The sequence below is a fragment of the Canis lupus genome, chromosome 31 (genome assembly GCF_048164855.1).
Source record: "Canis lupus baileyi chromosome 31, mCanLup2.hap1, whole genome shotgun sequence".
Lineage (NCBI taxonomy): Eukaryota > Metazoa > Chordata > Mammalia > Carnivora > Canidae > Canis > Canis lupus.
In genome coordinates, this window is record NC_132868.1 from 23,877,859 (window position 1) to 23,896,486 (window position 18,628).

The following is an 18,628-nucleotide window of genomic DNA, read 5'->3' on the forward strand; positions in this document are numbered from 1 at the left end:
CCTGAAGGATGACATGGCCCCGTGGTTTATAGTCCAGATCAAGCATTATAGAATGTCTTGGGAAGCTACTACCTGGGGCCTCCCTCTCAGAGGTTCTGATTTCAGTGATCTGGGGTAGGTCCTCGAATTGGGTAGTTTCAAAACTTCACAGGTGATTCTGATTTTGTTATAGATAAGCACCACGATATGAGGCCAAGCTCCTCATTTTGCAGATTAAAAAAAAAAAAAAAAAAAAAAGGATGGGGATCTCCATAGCTCACTGTGGCAAGTCAATGGCCAAACCAGTGCTAGTTCAGTTCTCTTTCCACTTAACATCATTCACCATGCTCAGTCCCAGGGGGTTTTACTCATTTCCTACATCGTTTAGCCTTGTCTGCATTTAATGGCCCTGGGCCTACTATAGATATTCAGTAAATATTAATTGAATAAGTTCCAATCTCGTGTCCAATCGCTCATACTGGCCATGTTGGAAAAACCTATTGATGGAAGTCAAGTATACAAAATGCCATGAGGTTTGCAGAGATTAGAGCATTGAGAAGGTTTTGATTATTTTTGGATTCAACAAGCTGCTCCCATACAACTTAAGAATCTGTAATGACTTCTGTCAGTTTCCATGGTACCAGCTAATTGCTGAGATTTTAGGGCAGGCTGGGGGCATGAGTATGTCTGGTGTGGGAGAGGAGGGAGTGCAGAAATCTTACCCCTCTGCGCTTGCAAGGAGAAGAGAGAGAATTCACTACAGACTTTATTAGGATTAGCAACAGGCTTGAAAAAGTGGGCAATATAAAAATGGCATGGAGTTTTCTCTGAACCAGGACACACATCCATACAGGAAGTGCTACGTGAGGAAAGGGAAAGTCAAACAGTGCCCAGAATAAAGGCATCCAGCAAGGATGAGCTCACCCAGAAGAGGATTCTACTTGACATAATTTACAATCCATGTTTTTCCCTTAAGAGTTCTTGGCAGGAGCACTTAGGCATTTTATTTGCTCTCAAACATCATGGGCCTGGACCCCACCCCCAGAGATTTAAATTCTGCAGGAAAAGTGGGGATTCTGATGCAACTGCTTAACAGTTCAGATCCAACAGAACTTAGCCCCTCTCTCACCCAGTCTGCTGATGCCTGAAATTGCACACAGAGCTGCAATTTTTGTGGACAAGCCTCTCTTGTTAAGAGGAAAATTGCCCAGGGAGAGATTACAATTAAAGCATTATCAATTATTGATATTTTCAGATAGTGCGTAAATGTGCTTCATCACTTGCTTTCCTCCAAGGTGGTTTTGATGATAATCATTACAAAAAGGATAATGGGTTTCTAGCCTCCAGTCTGTCACTCTTCCACCTTCTGAGGAACACAACCAGCTTAAGCTTGCACAATGCTTTCCAGCTATTTTACTATTTAGTCATTCTTTGTAGCATATCCCCTGTTTGTGGATGAGGAAAATAAAGTAACTTCTCTTGGCATTCTCTTCTATCACTAGCCTTGATGAGAAAGAAACTCAGTTTGAGAGAAAAAAAGGGACATTCAAGTGGGCAGAGTCACTCAACTACTCTGGGACAGATGGCCCAGAGGCACAAGAGTGCTTTCCTAGGAACATAGAGTGAGTCAGATCCTATCCCAAACCATATCATCTTCAAAGCATGGTGATCTTGAAATAATCAGAAAAACAAGCTAAGGATTTATTGTTTGTTTGTTTTTTATTAAAAAACACAATTTTGGGACGCCTAGGTGGCTCAGTGGTAGACCATCTGCCTACCGTTCAGGTCACAATCCCGTGGTCCTGGGATGGAGTCCTGCATTGGGCTCCCCACAGGGAGTCTGCTTCTCTTTCTGCCTATGTCTCTGCCTTTCTCTGTGTGTGTCTCTCATGAATAAATAAATAAAATCTTAAAAAAAAACACAATTTATTGAAAAAGAGTAATGCTTTATACAAATTCCCATTACAAAACTCCAAAATATCTATTTGTCTGTTTCCAGGCACAGAAGCAGAGTACAAAAATATCAAAATTGGATAAATTCTGGTGTAACAATTCTGTTGGCCATTTTGGACTATCAATTTCTCTGTAGAGCTTAGCAACTAGTAGCCACCATGCATTTATACTCAGACATCATTAGAAGCTTTGTATGAAGCAAAGGCTGTTTGAATTATACCTTCTAGGTACATACAGTCTCAGGTTCGGTAGACATACTAAAATTTACTGGTTCTTATCATCACATGATGCAGTCCTTTGGATAACTCCCCCGATGTGGGTTCACTATGAATTACTATTCCCAAACTACCTATTTGAGAGGTGCTAACTGCCAGCTAATAGCTACAACTCTGATAGCATCACTTAACAGAAACTCACCTTGTATACCCTTCAAATTATTATAATTCAAAAAAAAAAAAAAACTTCCATACTTTGGCTTTGCTGATGCTTACACTTCTGTTTTACCCATTACACCTGCAAACTTGTCCTAGGTCAAGTCTGCATTACTGAAAGGAGAAAAGCTTAGCCACAAAAAGCATCAGGCCATACTGATTGAAGAAACTAAGATTTCCTTAGAATTTTTTTCATTTAGTAAGCTGTATTTCACTTTAGTCTTCCATCACATGAGAGATTAAGGCAAGAAACCCATTTCTTAGAACTTCTCTCTTTTCAGGGATTTGAAAAGTAATCCCAAACTGATGCACTTAAATCCTTAACCCTTTCCTCCATACAGTATACTTTTTATTTTTTAACCTTATAAAATGACATTTACATGTATTGCATCTTACCGGATCCCCACAACAGCCCTGTGAGGTAGGCAGGTCCAGAATTACAATCCCCTTTTTACAGATGAGACAATAAATCTAGGGCAGCCAAGTGCCTTGCCCAAACTCACACAGTAATTGATAGCACCAAGACTCAAAGCAGGTCTCCAGACACCAAAGCCAACACCTTTCCATTACATCATCTTGCTCAAGTGAAGTAGCAATTTCTCAGATAGGAAAACTAAGAGCAATTGTTCAAATGGAGCAGAGAACCAAGAGCTAGGCTGGACACAGCTCAGAGAAAGGAAATAGGCCACTGAAGAAAGGAAGGTGCTGAACGATATAAAAATATGTGCATAGGTTTGATTCAGTGACTTAACAGCCAATTGAGCAAATAAAAACACTACTTACGCATAGTTCATGTTCAAAGAATGAGCATAATATCAACTAATTAATACTCACACCGCCTCTACCAGATGGTTAAGTATCATTATCTCAATTTGACAGATGGGAAAAGAGGAGAAAGATTAAGTGACTCGCTTACAGCCTGAGAGAGAATACTTGTCATCAGATTATCACTACAGGAAGTCTAGTACTTCATTCAGACAAACAGACACGTGAGCCATTTTTTTCTCTAGAAAGAGGTAAACTATACGATAATTACATATGAGAGAACAATACAGTGGAGGGGGGGTGGGGGAGAAAAGATAGTTTGCAGGGATATACAACTGTGGATAAGTAGCTTAAAAATTCAATCAATAAAATTGTGTTACAACACCTGGGAAAGCAGCACACAGCAAGTCAATCAGACAAATATTTTCAAAGCAAATAAGAGCCTTGTAGGTCAGAGTACAGAAAGCGTGTGGGAAGGTCAACAAGAATAGATCATCTGGTCTTGCAGAAAGACATGCTCCCAAAGCTCTGATTTATAAGAGACTCTTCCTGACCCCAGGAATGATATCGTAGGCATATGAAATGTGTTATCACATTCAAGATTTAAGCTCAGCCTCATAAAAAAAAGCACGAAGAACGATGAAAGCACATGATATAAGGTTGTAATAAAAATAATATAAAAGAAGCACATGAAGAAGTGAAAAACCTCATACTTGGTAAAGCAGGTTAGGTCTTTTGTCGAAGACACTAACAGCTGATGAAAGATGGAAAATTATATTTGACCTATTATATATGTCCATATAGAAGAAGGGAAATATGCCAATAAACTGCTTTTTTAATCAATATAGAATTAAATATTTTTTTCTATTTTAGATATATTTTAAGTATCCTGGTACCAACATAATGATAAGTGTTTTTGCTATCTAACTTTTTATAGAAAAACATGTATATGTACATATCTATATATATATTTAAGGAGCTCCCCCTCCCCATGTTTGAGATGATTACTCGGTGGGAAACAGTAACAAAAATGGAAAAGACTTCCCTCCCATATTGAGGAAAGGAGATAAAATGAGACTAAGGCATTTTTAGTGATGCATATTTTAAAAAAATATGTTTTTTGTTTTGTTTTTGCATTTGTCTGTTGTTTGCAATACCACAGTTCAGACTACAAAAGTCAAGAGTCTGAGGTCTTAATGTCAATAACAGTATTTCGATGTCCATTTCCTCTTTGTGTCAACAACGTCATCTCCTTTTGCTTCCATGTCACACGTAGTCTTTCCCACTGGAAGGCGCAGGTTTTGGATAGGGCCGTGGTGTTGGGTAAGATGTTGTTTTTCGGGGACAGGAGCAGCAAAGCAGGGCACCTCCCAGAAGGCAGAGAGAGGCAGCAGCCCAGCCAGTGAAGAGAGCCTGACCAAATTCATACCTGCAAAGACAATGCATTTGTTTCATTAATGAATCACTGGGAACTTTTGTAATATAATTAAGGAAGGAAATCGATATAATATTCATTATATATTTTTCCACTAGGGAAAAAAAAATCCCCCATGATCCCTTTGGGGAAGCACTCTAAGGTTCATGACTACAGATACACCAGAATGTTTACATTGCAGTTGCAGATACTTTGCAATAGTAGCTCAGGCAATATGGCAGGCAGCACCAGGTTAATCACACAGTATTTCCAAAGACTTTACCACATGGAGAACAATTGTGAAGCATGTTTATGATTCCCAGGCTAAAACTTAACAATTATGCTATTGCCAAGTAGCAATGGTGTCCTATAAATTGCTGGCAAGCAATGGGGACTATTAGAATTTTCAATAATTGATCCTAGGTACCTACACACTGAAATCAGAAATGTATGGCTTCATAAAAAACAACTTGTAAACAATCCATAGACCATTCTAGATTAAGCTGATACATGTGGATGTATGGAGCCGGACTCTTGGGGAGACGCTCTGTGAATGATGGCAGACCAGGGGAGGCCTGGCCCTGAGTCCTGATGCAGACTCTCTACTGCTGCACTCTTGGCTAGTAATGCCACCTCCCAACCTTAAATTTCTGCTTCTCTTAAAGCACAATAATTCCACCTGCCTCACTGGACAGCTTATAGGATCATGGGAGACAATGTGACACAAATATAGAGCCAAGCAATTTATAAAGTGCTTCCACATCCATTACTGGTAAAAATGTAGCCTATTGACCTCTTGCAGTTTCTGTTCCTATGTTGTAAGTCTTAGGAAATAGGCTCCAACATGACCATGATCACTGCAGGATATGTTCTCCTGGTAAGGGCGGTTATATGAAGAGAAGCATGTCTTATCTCTTGACCACAGGGATTCTTCTTAGCACTCAACAAACAATAATTACACCTTAACATCCTGACTCTGAATGAAGTTATTAGGCTTTAATGATGTGAACACAGTGAGACAAAGAGCCTTGACCCTGGTCAAAGACTGTTGTTACATGAGAGCCCAGAATCAGCTCTTTCTTTTCTACAACTCACAATGTAAACAAAAATGACTTTAGCAAAGCCAATTTTATAGTTGTGATGGAGCATAAAGTTTCAAAGTGTATTTCAACTTACTTTTCTCATAAATAAGTTAAATTGTGTCTTCCTAAATAAAATTAATCTATTGGGAATGAAGTATTATTCATCAACCCCTACAGTAGTGTTATTTTTTCGATCAATCATTAACCATGTGTTAAGTCACACACACACACACACACACACACACAAATCACTTAATTAAGTGTTGTAAGTATTAGGACATACCTCAAAAAAGAAATGTTAAATATGTTAACATCTTTATTGATATTAAAAAAATGAACAAGAAAAAAGATCCAGTGCACAGTTGGAAAGTACAGAGCCTAGAAATTTTCTACTTTTAAGTACATTTTGTCATCAATATAGGCTGTTAAAGCAATAACGAAGCTCATTTTAACATGAGTCACAGGCCTTTTAGACTATCTTCAGGTTTGACTAAAATTTCATAAAGTTATAGAAAGCAAATCTGAGAAGTTATGGCACTAGCTGGACTTGGCAGGAGACAGAAAGGGTATTTTCTCAGAGAACAAATTATTTTATGCATGAATAGCATTACCTGGCATTGACCGGGGTCATAGGGTCATAAAAATCTTGAACAATTCTATTGCCATACCATGCTGTGGCAACTAAAACAGCCAGACCTACAGAAATTCAAAACAAGAGACTGTTAATCACTATGAAACAATGAACGTAAATACACAGCCCATTAAATATAAAAGCATTTTACAAGAATTAAATCTCATCAACAGTGCTGACATTTTAAATTTAGTCAGTTTTAATTTAGACAATTTTAACTTAGGAAGATGCGAGATGCGGACATGATTTATTCCAAATATTCTGTAAAGACAGACAAAAAAATCAGTTTGAAGTTGGGCAAGGTTTATACTCTTCATGTCACCTTATTCATTTACGGTCCAAGGTTATGGGCACAATTAATGCTTTTTTGGAAACAATTCAACAGGTTGATAACAGTTAAGATCTTCAAAGATATTTTTGCACATAATGTACTAAGCAACTTTTGATAAAACCGATGTCTGTATTAGTATAGACAGAGATCCTTGCAAAAGGGAAGATGAAAACCCTTCCACATTTATCTTGACCAAAATTCAAAATTTACATTTCTGTGGGGTCAAAGGAAAGTAAACAAGTAGACAGCAGGGAAGACCAGGACCTGTCTCAGTACAAATCCAACCACCCAAATCGTACTGTCCTGCTGGTCAGACATACCAGGTACTGCCTTGGGATTTGCTGAGGTACCATACTGGATCAATTTACACAGCTTACTCTCAATTTCCAAGCATCTCTTATTTCAGTATTACTAGGGAAACTACTCTGCCAACATAATTACTTCTATCATTTATAAGAAGTATAAAGTATCTCAATATCTCTTATCTAAGGAAATTAAATAACTTCTTTTTATAGTAATCATACAAAGTCATCAATATAAACAGATTAAATATTTCCATGCTATTTCCTCTTTCCCTCTTTCCCCCCAAAACAAAAACAAAAACAAAAACAAAAACCCAGTCTAATCTAATTGCCTCTAATACTTGACAGAAAACACTACTGCTTTTGGCTGCTCAGACCATGAGAATGTTCTGGAACCTGCTGCCCTCACTCCCTAGGAAGTCCCTGAAATGGAAGTGGGGGTGTTGCAGTCACTTACAGGAGTTATAAGAGGGCAAGCGAGGGAGGGATGCTACACAGTATGTTTATTCATGGCCTTTGGGACCAAATGGTTGGGAATAAAATGCTGCTCATGCTTTTCCTGATAGGAGTTAATCTGAGTGAACTGAAAGACTGATCCCTTTATTATTTTATATGCATACATACATACTATATTATTTAATATAATCCTTATCATATGGTTTTATAATGAAACCAACCATGTCTTTTTCTGGTACTCGTTTTCTCAAAGTTCACATATGTAACTCATCAATCAGCACTTGAATAAAACGAACACATATGTATTTTCTTTTTTTAAGATTTTATTTATTTATTCATGAGAGATAGAGAGAGGGAGAAGGGCAGGGACACAGGCAGAGGGAGAAGCAGGGAGCCCCATGTGGGACTCGATCCCGGGTCTCCAGGGTCATGCCCTGGGCTGAAGGCTGCGCTAAACCACTGAGCCACCCCGGCTGCCCACACATATGTATTTTCTATGGAAAATGTAATTTCATTCCTTTACCAAAGTTTTCTCTTTCTTAACTCATCTAACCTAATTTTCTGTCATTCCAACCTTCTACCTCCACTCCATTTGGCCTTTCTCTTCTTGTATCTATAATACATCCTGTTTATTCTGGAATCAGATCTGTCTACCTGAAATGTTGTCCTCATTTTTCTCCCCAAATCCCAGTTCCATCCATTCCTCACAGACCTGTACGATTCACACATTCTTCACATCCTCTGTCATAACTCCCCATCTTTGCCACATAATGCCTGTGGAGACACTACAGAAATCTTCTGAATTTTATAGAATAGTTTCTTAGTGTTTGTGAAATAGAAACTATCTCTCTTCACCTGGAAGACTGGTTCTAGCAAATCAGTTGGCACCTGGAACCTCAATGAATAGACCTGCCTACCATGAGCACAGATCTCAGTTTTTCATTTGGATCCTATTTGAGAATGTCAAAGTCAACTAGACTTAAGGTTTCTATGTCTTCAAGATTTTAAAGAAACTGAAAAATTCAATCCAGGTACAACAAATACAACAAAACCTACAGAAACTGAAAACTATATCTTTACCCATGCCAGAGACAGACAAGGAAGGTGAAAGGGGGACAGGGCCTCTCTTACCTGCAATAAGAAATATCACTCCCCCAATGACAGCCATCCGCATCTTCTGCACCTCATCGTCTTCCATGCACTTCATACACTTCATGCCAATAGTGGCCACAAAGATGGCTATAAGTCCCAGCAGGATACCAATCACCATCAAAGCACGGGTTGCTTGCAAAGTACCTGGTGGGAAACATTTTAGAACACGTAAAAAAACATGCCTAGGCCAACAAGAGGAGGGTGACTGAAGGCCATGTATATTTTAATATTGAATGGAAAAGATAAATAAGAACGAGGAGTCAGGAGACCCCAGTTCTAGTGATGTTTCTGCAGGTGACCAACACAATTTCCACTCCAGAAAAATAAATGCCTGGCTGCATGATGAATAAGAAGCCCTCCAGCCCTCACATTTTGTTTTCAATATGAACTTCAAATCCTCTGGAAAAATAATTAATGGTCTGGTTGAATAGGTTTAGCAGAACTAATACATCTTTAATCCTCACGAACAGAGTATTTTAATTCTGAAATAACAATCATATGCATTATCCTTAATGTTAAACCATTTATAATTAAAATGGCTTACAAGATACTTTGGTAATAGTCAACAGCTTTATACTCCAATCATCAAGCTTCAGAAAAAAAAACAAGTGAATTTGGAAGATAAGTAATGAATTTCTCAAAGATTATCATGGCTGGATAAGTAATATTTGCATCTCCAGTGACTGGGTTGGGGCTGGGGGATATAAATGCTATTTTCTTAGAACAAAGAAAAATAACCTTTGAGATGTTACTTTGGAACAGGGTAGTTTCATACTAGAGATATCACTAGTATTCAAAACTATTAAACTGTCATGTTGTAAAATAGCTGACAATAAATTAATGCAGTATTTCTCAAGATTCCACTAATTTTCTCATTTCCTGTTGTTGTCGTTGGTATACTAAATCATGGTAGAGTCAGCTTCAGGAGGTTATGCCAGTATGTTTCTTATGGAATATAAACATGACACCATCATTGTGATATAAAGGCACAGATTTAAAAAAAAAAATGATCTGAAACTACTCTGGGTAAATGAGTTTGATTAATTCTAGATTTGTTTCCTCCTTCAGATAAAGATCATTATCTTATTGACAGTGTTAACATGTGACAATTATTTTTGCATGCATAACTATTATTTACATTGTAACAAACCGTGCTATCTTGGGTAAGCTACTTATTATTCTTTGGGACCAAGTTTCTATTATGTAAAGTGTGAATGATGATATCTCTAACCAGGAAGTTGGAACAACTTACTTGTTGATGGTCTTTGAAAGTGGCTGACATGATGGAAAAGCGTTGTATCTCACTGTCAAATTGATATCTAAGCTCAGTCCTATGATGTTCGGGGTTGAAAACTTACATTTCCAATCATAATGAACTGTAAAGGTTTCTAAAACATTCGATTTTAATTTAATACTTACATCCTTGCCATAACCAGACAATCTCTGCTAAAATCACAATGACCTCTTTCTAAGAAGAATCAAAAGCTTTTTTTTTTTTTTTTTTACTGTACTTGAGAGATATTTTGGAAGCCAAGATGCATTTTTATTTGATTTAAGTAAACAGCAAAACAGATACATATCCCCTTACATATCCAGCTTCCCGTAAACTTGTGTGGGTGCACATGCACCCTACCTACACACTTCTCTTAAGATTCCAGGCGATAAGAATTGCTGAATCAAAACACATGTTCCATGGACTGTGGGTTTCCTGGGAACTGAAGCTGCTTATAAGATTAGCCTAAGACTTCTTCCTTGGATCACAAACAATACTGTGGTAAGAGGAGGAAAGTACCAAAGAATCCACCGTTATGGCGTGTCCTTCCTTCTGATTTACCAATAGTCTTTGCAAAGACAATCATTACGTAACAGGAGATTGAAAAGTGAAATAACTTAAGTTCTTATACGAAACACAAATTTCAGATTTGGTCCTAAATGCCACTCAGAAGAAAAGCATTTCAGGCAAAAGAATGCTGGAAGAAGAGATAACTAAAAATCACAAAGATAATCCATGTGCCAGGAGGATAAGACGACGGCCCGTCTGTTTGCCTGGCACTGTCTTGGTTTTAAAACTACAAGTCCTACCTGCTAAGAAGAACCTGAATCCTGGACGAATGAGGACAGCTGGCCACTCTACTGGAGGATGTCAGAATGTGACAAAATGAGGTGCATTTAGAGGGTGATCAGAAAGTAGAGGCCCTACAGGGTTTTGCAAGCTACAGTAAGGTGTTATGTGTTTATTCTAAGCATAGTCAGAAGTCATTGTAGGGTTTTAAAAAAGGGGTAACAGGATTTTTGCCTTCAGTACAAGGAACACAATTAGTAAATATTCTTCCTATGATAATCCTTCAGATATATTCAGTCTTCCACATCTCTCGGCCACTTCCGCTGTTTTTCTCATAAACGTTCAGTTTTCCAACCTTTATTAATCACCTTTATGGTTAATCTCTGATCTCTCTCCAAGTTTTCCACTTTGTTTGAGTTGTAGGGCTTCCAACCTGACCCAGCTCCTATAATAATTATTCTGATCTGCACTTCACATAAAAACAGCAGGCCACCAGCCCAGCAGGTCTGAGCACTTGGATCACAAGGTATTCCTCACGAGGAGTCTAGTCTCCTGGGCCTCTCGGTCTCATGAGTCAGACTTGTATAAAACCACCCAGGCAGGGAGCGCACAGAGATAAACCACACCAGGGCTCCATCTGTGCTCACCTGGAATGATCTAACATTCACAGTTCCCATCTCTAATCTTGTTCTCTTCAAGTTCGCCAGGAAAGCACAGGGGATTCATGCCATATCCATTTTATTCTTTCCACCTCTTTCACAAAGTTTCCAAAGGGGAGGGGGAGGCAGATATTTTGTTCTGTTTGCTACAACCCCCCATGTTTTATTTCTTTACAAAATGTGATGTATTTGTATCATGTACAAAAAATAATGGAGAAAATGGGGGGGAAAATCCTTAGGAATCATATAAGCTATATAGATCAGGGGACCGTGTTTCATCTTTAAAAATCTGATAGGAAATATCAGAAAGGGAGACAGAACATGGAAGACTCCTAACTCTGGGAAACGAACTAGGGGTGGTGGAAGGGGAGGAGGGCGGGGGGTGGGGGTGACTGGGTGGTGGGCACTGAGGGGGGCACTTGACGGGATGAGCACTGGGTGTTATTCTGTATGTTGGCAAATTGAACAATAAAAATAAATTTATTATTAAAAATCTGATAAAGAAATAGCATTATTTTGCAAAGTAATATTTTTCATTTACATTTTGGCATCCATTGACTTACAAATTTTTTTTTTTTTTTTTGTATTTTACAATACTGGATGGACCTCAAACACAAAATCTCATCTTGCTCCATTGGAGACAGTTAGATGAACTCTTAACTATAGTGATATGTAGGGGTGGAGGAGGGATATTTAAAAAAAAAGGCTGAGAATTAGAACAACATCAAAACTCACTAGTCAGGCATATGTAACAATGGATTACAAAGTCAGAGTAAGCAAGTGTTGTATTACAAGTTATGAGGGTTTTATGTAGAGATAGAATCTAAATTGCACAGTTTTAAACTGGAACCAGATGAATCCTTCAAATTAAGGTCTTATGGAAGTCTTTTAAGTCAGAGATCTAAAATATGTAATTGTGAGCTCCTTGATGTCTTGGGCCAGATATTTGTTCTATCCAAAACACACTAAGAATAATACCTGGCAGGCTACATGATTATTCAATCTGTGTTCAATTAATTCAAATTAGAACATGTTTTTACTTTTTCAAAATTGCACTAATACAATAGGGGAAAAAATACTCTCTTGTGGTTAGCTTAATCTTTGATATACTACTGAGAAATGCCTCAGCAAAATAAAATTTTGCTATATAAAGCCAGACTTGATTTCAATCATTAAACGTCGGAAACTTATACAAGGAGGGAACAGATCACACATTTTGCTTAACTTGATTATTTTTTTTTAATTTTCAAAAATTTTTAAATTCTGCATCAGATGAGCTTCTGAGAAAGTTTTTCTCCTAGTGGAATGATGCTCAGCAGGGTAGAGAAATTGAGAAATATTTGCAAGCCACAAAATAACATTTTGAGCCTGAGAGATACAGAATAACCTTGAATTTTAACTCTGAGCTTGTCTAATTAGATCTACTCTAGAAGCAAATATGTTCCTTTCCTGGCCCTTTAAATTTGGAGATGCCGCTACAATATTATTATCACTGACTAAAGTTGTCTGTGGAGAAAATGGTTAGCAAACATTCAAAAACCGACAGTATTGTTTCTCGTCATTATTCAGCAGTAGAGAGAGGAGGCAGTCTTTTAATTACATTTAGCTAGACCGATAATCTTGAGATTAAAGACTCCCTAAGGAGTTCTCACCACTTTCAACCTGAAAGTATAATTTGAAAATATACTTACAAAGATCTCTACTTACAAGACAAGAAATGAGTAAGAAGTTACTGATCTACTACAGTTGGGTTAATCAACATAAGTGTAGAAAGACAAGCACAGACAAGAATGTCAATTTTTTTTCTAATGGTTTTTTAAAAGTCTTACTATATTAGTACTAGAATCTCCTATAAATACCTGACATCATTTATGCAACTTACTGGCCATATTGCTATATTATTACCCTATGTCGTATGCAATTTTAATTAAATCTGCATCCTCATGTAGCCCCCCTTTGCATGAGTGGTTGCTTAATAAGTATTAGACAAGTAAATGAACTGAGCATCGGGTGACTAGAACTAAAACGTTTTCTTCTCCGCAGTTAGATGAGCTCATCACAGACTGTCACAGAACCATACTCCCATGGCTTTTTCACTTTGACTCAAGTTCAAAGTTTCTCGCAAGTTCGCATTGTTAGGATTTCCATTGTACTGGTGCAGAAGCTGGTGGCCGCTGGGTATGACCTCAATACACCACTATAGTCAGTAACTGAAGTGTTTGGGAGGAGGCAGGACTTGCCAGTTCTCAGGATGTCTTGAGTGGTTTTGCTAACTTCTTTTTTTCCTTAGAGAAATTGCCTCGTGATTAAATTTATGCTTCTATAGTACCACTTACTCATCACTCCAATCAAGGAAACCTAAACCCCACCACTTGCTTCTTCATGTTCAATCACGGCAGTTAGTAACAAAGAATGTTGACACTGGAAGGAATCACCATTGCCACCTTATAAATCATCTGAGTGACATCCCTGGGAGCAAGAATAAGGCCTGGCTTCCGTTTGTTGAGTGGATGGATGAATCGTGGATTCATCTCCCCATTCCTCTTACCCTGCCCTATTATATAGGTAAGGCTTGTAAAATAAGTCTTATTTTATTTCTCTTCAGCTCAGAGAAATCAAGTGGCTTGCCATAATACATAGCTGGTTAGTATGTATATTACTAAAACCAGGGTCAGAACTGAGAACTTCTGATCTCAAGCTTGGATTGTTTTCTTCTACTTCCATCATTCCAAGAGTCAAAACTAGTTCATGAAACAGATTTGAACACTAATAGCCCGTTGAACACCCTTGGGATGTAGCAGGCATTATGCAGTCTGGGGAAGTGTCAGTGGGTACCTTCCTCTCTGCCTATGTTTTCAAGACTTTGAAAAGTTTAAAATCCAAGTCAGTGATTTCGTCTCTTTGATTGAGCCTGACATCATGGGGAGAGTGCTTGGAAACCTCACTGACAACCAATACTCATTAAGCACACCTACACACATGTGGATTCATGCAAAGCAAGTTGAACAGGCTAGAGGAGCTTATAAACAAATTACAGAATCTCAAGGTTAGATGAGACTTAGAGAGAGTCTGGCCTAACCTTCCATTTGTCTGGTGCTTGGATTTTCCCTACAACATTCCTATAAAATGCTTACTTCTCTGCTTGCGCACCTCCCACAATGCAGCCTCCTAGGATAGCCCAATCTTTGGACAGCTCTAACTATTAAAATCAAGCAAGGAGAAACAATTGGCTAAGTACCTAAAATAAGCACAAGCTTGCCAAAAGTTTGAGAATTGGATCAACAGGGCAAGATGTACAGTTTAATCTAGAAAAAGTCTACTGCACTCCGCTTTGTAGATGCCAACTCTCAGCTGCAGGAGTCATCAGTGTAAATAAACATCTCATACTTGGGATGGAAATGACATTGTCTCACAATACGCAGCATAACATTTTGTCTCCCTCAGAGAAGTTTCTCAGTTACATTTTTATAAACGGTTCTGCAAGAAACCCACCTAAAAGGAGCCCTGTTGTATCCCATTTCCTCTATTGGTTTAAACACCCTTTAGATATTTTTATGAATGTCATGTGCTTTTTATGGTTGACACTAGTTAGAACAGGCGATCAAGGGCTTTTAACACATCTAGTGCTTCTGTCTCTCCTCTCTAAGATGCCAAGTGGGCCCCACTGGCAAAGAGAACAAGGAACAATCTCAGGAAACTTCTAGCCAGGCTATCAGCTACAAGCACTTTCTGAGATGTAACCCTTTACAAGGAAAACTACTTACATATAAGACAATCCTGTTCTCTTCTAGATATCACAAAACTGCACCAAAACCAGGCAATGAATCACAAAACTGCACAAAACCACCAAACCCAGGTCTCTACATCAGAGCAGAGTGAGGACCACTGCTCAGGCAGAGAAACAGAGACAGGTTCTCTGGGCTCCATTCAAAAGGCATCCAGTGAGTCATGGGCAGGTTGGGAAAGCACCTGTGAGTCAAGGCTCCCTCTTCTGGGAATCAGTTTTGGGAGAAAGGACTCAGCTCCACTTTGAATAAATCCTGGTTTTAACCAAAACAAAAAGAGGAATCTGATCTGAAGTTTAAAAAAATCAGTTAAAAAAATGCATATGGGGGAGAGAAGTATTGTTTAGTTCTTCCGCTACAGCTTCAAAAACTATAACAACTATATTAACTAGGAATAAATGAAAATAAAACATTTTAACACATTATCATGTACAGTGATGACCTGCTGGGAGTATTTATGGCATGGCTCAATCTGGTCATGGATTCTTTTTTAAAAAAAGATTTTATTTATTTATTTATGAGAGACACACAGAGGCAGAGACATAGGCAGAGGGAGAAGCAGGCTCCCTGTAGGGAGCCCGATGTGGGACTCCATCCCAGGACCCCGGGATCATACCCTAAGCCGAAGGCAGACACTTAACCACTGAGCCTCCCAGGGGTCCCAAATGGATTCTATTTGGTCACCTAAAGAAATAAAAGGAAACTTATTTAACCAAATTGAAAATAAGCTGTTTTGATCAGAAGAATCAGGGACCTCTGGAATTGCCTTAAAACCTTCTCCATCTGCCAAGTCCTCGACATGACACCCAGAAAGCCTGACACCATTTCCTTACCCGCATTTTGTCTTTTCATGGGGTGGGGGAGAGATTCAATGATTATATACAGGGAAGTACTTAATACACTTCTTATATATGGTAAAAAGGGATCCTAATGTGGGAACTTTGAAAGGTTGGAGTGACAACACTCAAACCACCATGCACACTGACCAACCAAATCCCAACAGGTGTTCGACCTGTTTAAACAGCTTCAGAACGGATTTAATATCTCTCAGCTGTATGGCTTTTGACAAAAGTACAGAGAGGAGGTGGACAGGGCGACGGAAGGAAGCTTGAGCAATGGCAACAATGGCTCACTCTCAGTGCACCAGGTGGGCTGGTGGACAGGCTTGCTTATCCAGCCAAAGACGAAGGAAGCTTTTCTTCAGGTTAGTTCCAGGGCAGGAGAGACACTGGGGCAAGACAACTGATGTAGCATCTCAAGGAAGGTACTCCAGCCATGAACGGTTATGACCTAAGTAAGTGGGAATTTAATGAGTTTCTAAGAAGGCACTCAAAACCTTTTACCTAAGAAAATAAAAGTAAGAAGGCCACCCTATCATCCTTCTTCCCATCATTCTTAGAAATATTTCTCTCTCTGGGGATCCCCGGGTGGCTCAGCGGTTTAGCGTCCGCCTTTGGCCCAGGGCGCGATGCTGGAGCCCCGGGATCGAGTCCCACATCGGGCTCCCTGCATGGAGCCTGCCTCTCCCTCCTCTGCCTCTGTCTCTGCCCCCATCTCTCTCTATGTATATCATAAATAAATAAAATCTTTTTAAAAAGAGAGAAATATTTCTCTCTACATAGTTCTTTCCAACTTGACAGAAGAACAGACATGTGCTGCCCAGAAATTCCATTAAGGAAGATGGAAGCTTGGAGAAGACCCACCATTTCTCTCTACCTTCCTCCCTGGCTGAGCTCTGCCTTCATCAGCTGAGTCTCCCCTGCTGCATCTTCTCCAGTGCCCTCATTCTCCTTCGTAAAAGTTTGCTTAGAACTTTTCTTTCCCGTCACCCTTTTCCATCTGCCATCCACCTTCTTTTTCCAAAACAACACTATGCAATCTGCCTCCTCTGCAGGCCCCTGGCTTGAAAAACTAAACCGTCCAGGGGGATCTCAAGAGGCTTCTTCAAGGAGTCATGGAAGAGGATGGAAAGGAGCCTCCCCATACTTACAGGATGTTAAAAATCACTTTTGATTTTTGAAAGATTCAAGCTCAAGTGTGAGCAGCAGGTTGGGACATTCCACGTAGGAATGTAACTTTTACTATGAAAATTCATAGTAAAGATAGATTTAAATCCCCACCCCCCCCCCCTCACAATCTACCTAAGACTTTAGGATCATGTATGAATCGTAGAATCCAGAAAAGCTACCAGGCACCAAACTTTTCAAAGCGGATTGTTTTCTTGGCCAAACCCCACCATCCTTCAATGGACACAGAATCTTAAGGATATTCAGGGAGAGCCTAAGAGCCCAGGCTGGAGGCTGGCCTTCCCCCCTCAATCTGCACCCCACTTTCATGGGGATTTGAGAGGAGACCACACCTAGAGCAGAAGTGTCACCTGCGAGTTAGAGGAAAAACCAGGGCATCTCTCCCCCCCAGAACCACAGTTTGCTCCTGCTTCCTCACGACAAGGCGCATGGTCAGGAGGCTTGATCTGCTGAAGTTTCAGGACCACGTAAGGATGCCGCAGGGCCGAGCGGTGGCCAGTGCCCCCAGAGCGCAGCCCCGGGCTGGGGCTGGGGCTGGGGGCCGGGGCCGGGGCCGGGGCTGGGGCCGGGGCCGGGGCCGGGGGCAGGGGGGGACTCACTGTTCAGATTCAGCAGCGAGTCGAAGACCTTGCACTGAATCTGCCCGGTGCTCTGCGACACGCAGGACATCCACAGCCCCTCGTAGATGGCCTGGGCCGTCACGATGTTGTCGCCGGCGTACGAGTAGATCTTCCACTGGGGCAGCGCCGTGCTGACGATGGAGCCCACCCAGCCCAGGAAGGCCAGCAGGAAGCCCAGGAGCTGCAGCCCCGCGTTGGCCATGGCTCGCCCGGCGCCCGCGCCCGCGCCGCTCGGCTGGCAGGTGGCAGGAGGCAGGAGGCAGGAGGCAGGTGGCAGGTGGCAGGAGGCAGGTGGCAGGTGGCAGGTGCACGGGGAGGAGCCGGCAGGGGCGGACGGGGGTACCGCGGCCAGCCGCCCGCGCGGAAGCGGGGGGTCGGGGTCGGGGCCGGGGTCGGGGCCGGGGTCGGGCGGGCGCCGGAGAAGGGACCGAGAAGCCGCGCCGCGGGCTCCGGGACTGCGCTCCGACCCGCGCGGCGCCGCGATTTAAAGCAGCTCCGCCCCCCGCCCGCAGCCCGCCGCCCGCCGCCCGCAGCGCAGCGCAGCGCCCCCTGGCGGCGGACGGGGGCAGCGGCGGGGAGCGGGGAGCGGGGACCCCGCGTGTGTGTGCGTGTGCGCGCGCCCCTGCGCCCCGGGCGACCCCTGGGAAGGATCAGGGCCTCGCCCCCTCCCATCTGCATCCTCCCTCTTCTTCCTCTTCCCATTGGTTCAGTCTACATTTACCCCCAAATGACTCTGTACGTGGAAACACTAACAATCCGTACAGAAGAGAAATAGAGGCCTCAAGAGACCCACGGTTTCATTTGCAACTTCTGTCGCTATCTCACTAAAAGGCATTCGCTGTCCATCCCCGTGACACCTCCTGTCCCTCGCACACACTCGACTGTCTTTGGCTCATCCGTCCCTCCACCGTCCCCTCCTTGTGTCGCCTTCTTCCCTTCGTGGTCTCTCCTGGAATCATGTATTTCTGCACGGGTTGTA

At 41.1% G+C, this 18,628-nt stretch overlaps 1 protein-coding gene across 1 annotated transcript; it reads right to left on the bottom strand.

Moving 5' to 3' along the window:
* Nucleotides 1-1,888: 1,888 nt before the first annotated feature.
* On the bottom strand, nt 1,889-18,026 carry CLDN1 (claudin 1). Its single transcript, XM_072807834.1, has 4 exons — nt 17,629-18,026; nt 8,476-8,640; nt 6,236-6,320; nt 1,889-4,557 (listed from the first exon to the last, which is right to left on the bottom strand). Exons 1-4 carry the CDS (start codon nt 17,849-17,851, stop codon nt 4,395-4,397), a joined length of 636 nt encoding a protein of 211 aa, XP_072663935.1. The 5' UTR covers nt 17,852-18,026; the 3' UTR covers nt 1,889-4,394.
* Nucleotides 18,027-18,628: the final 602 nt, after the last annotated feature.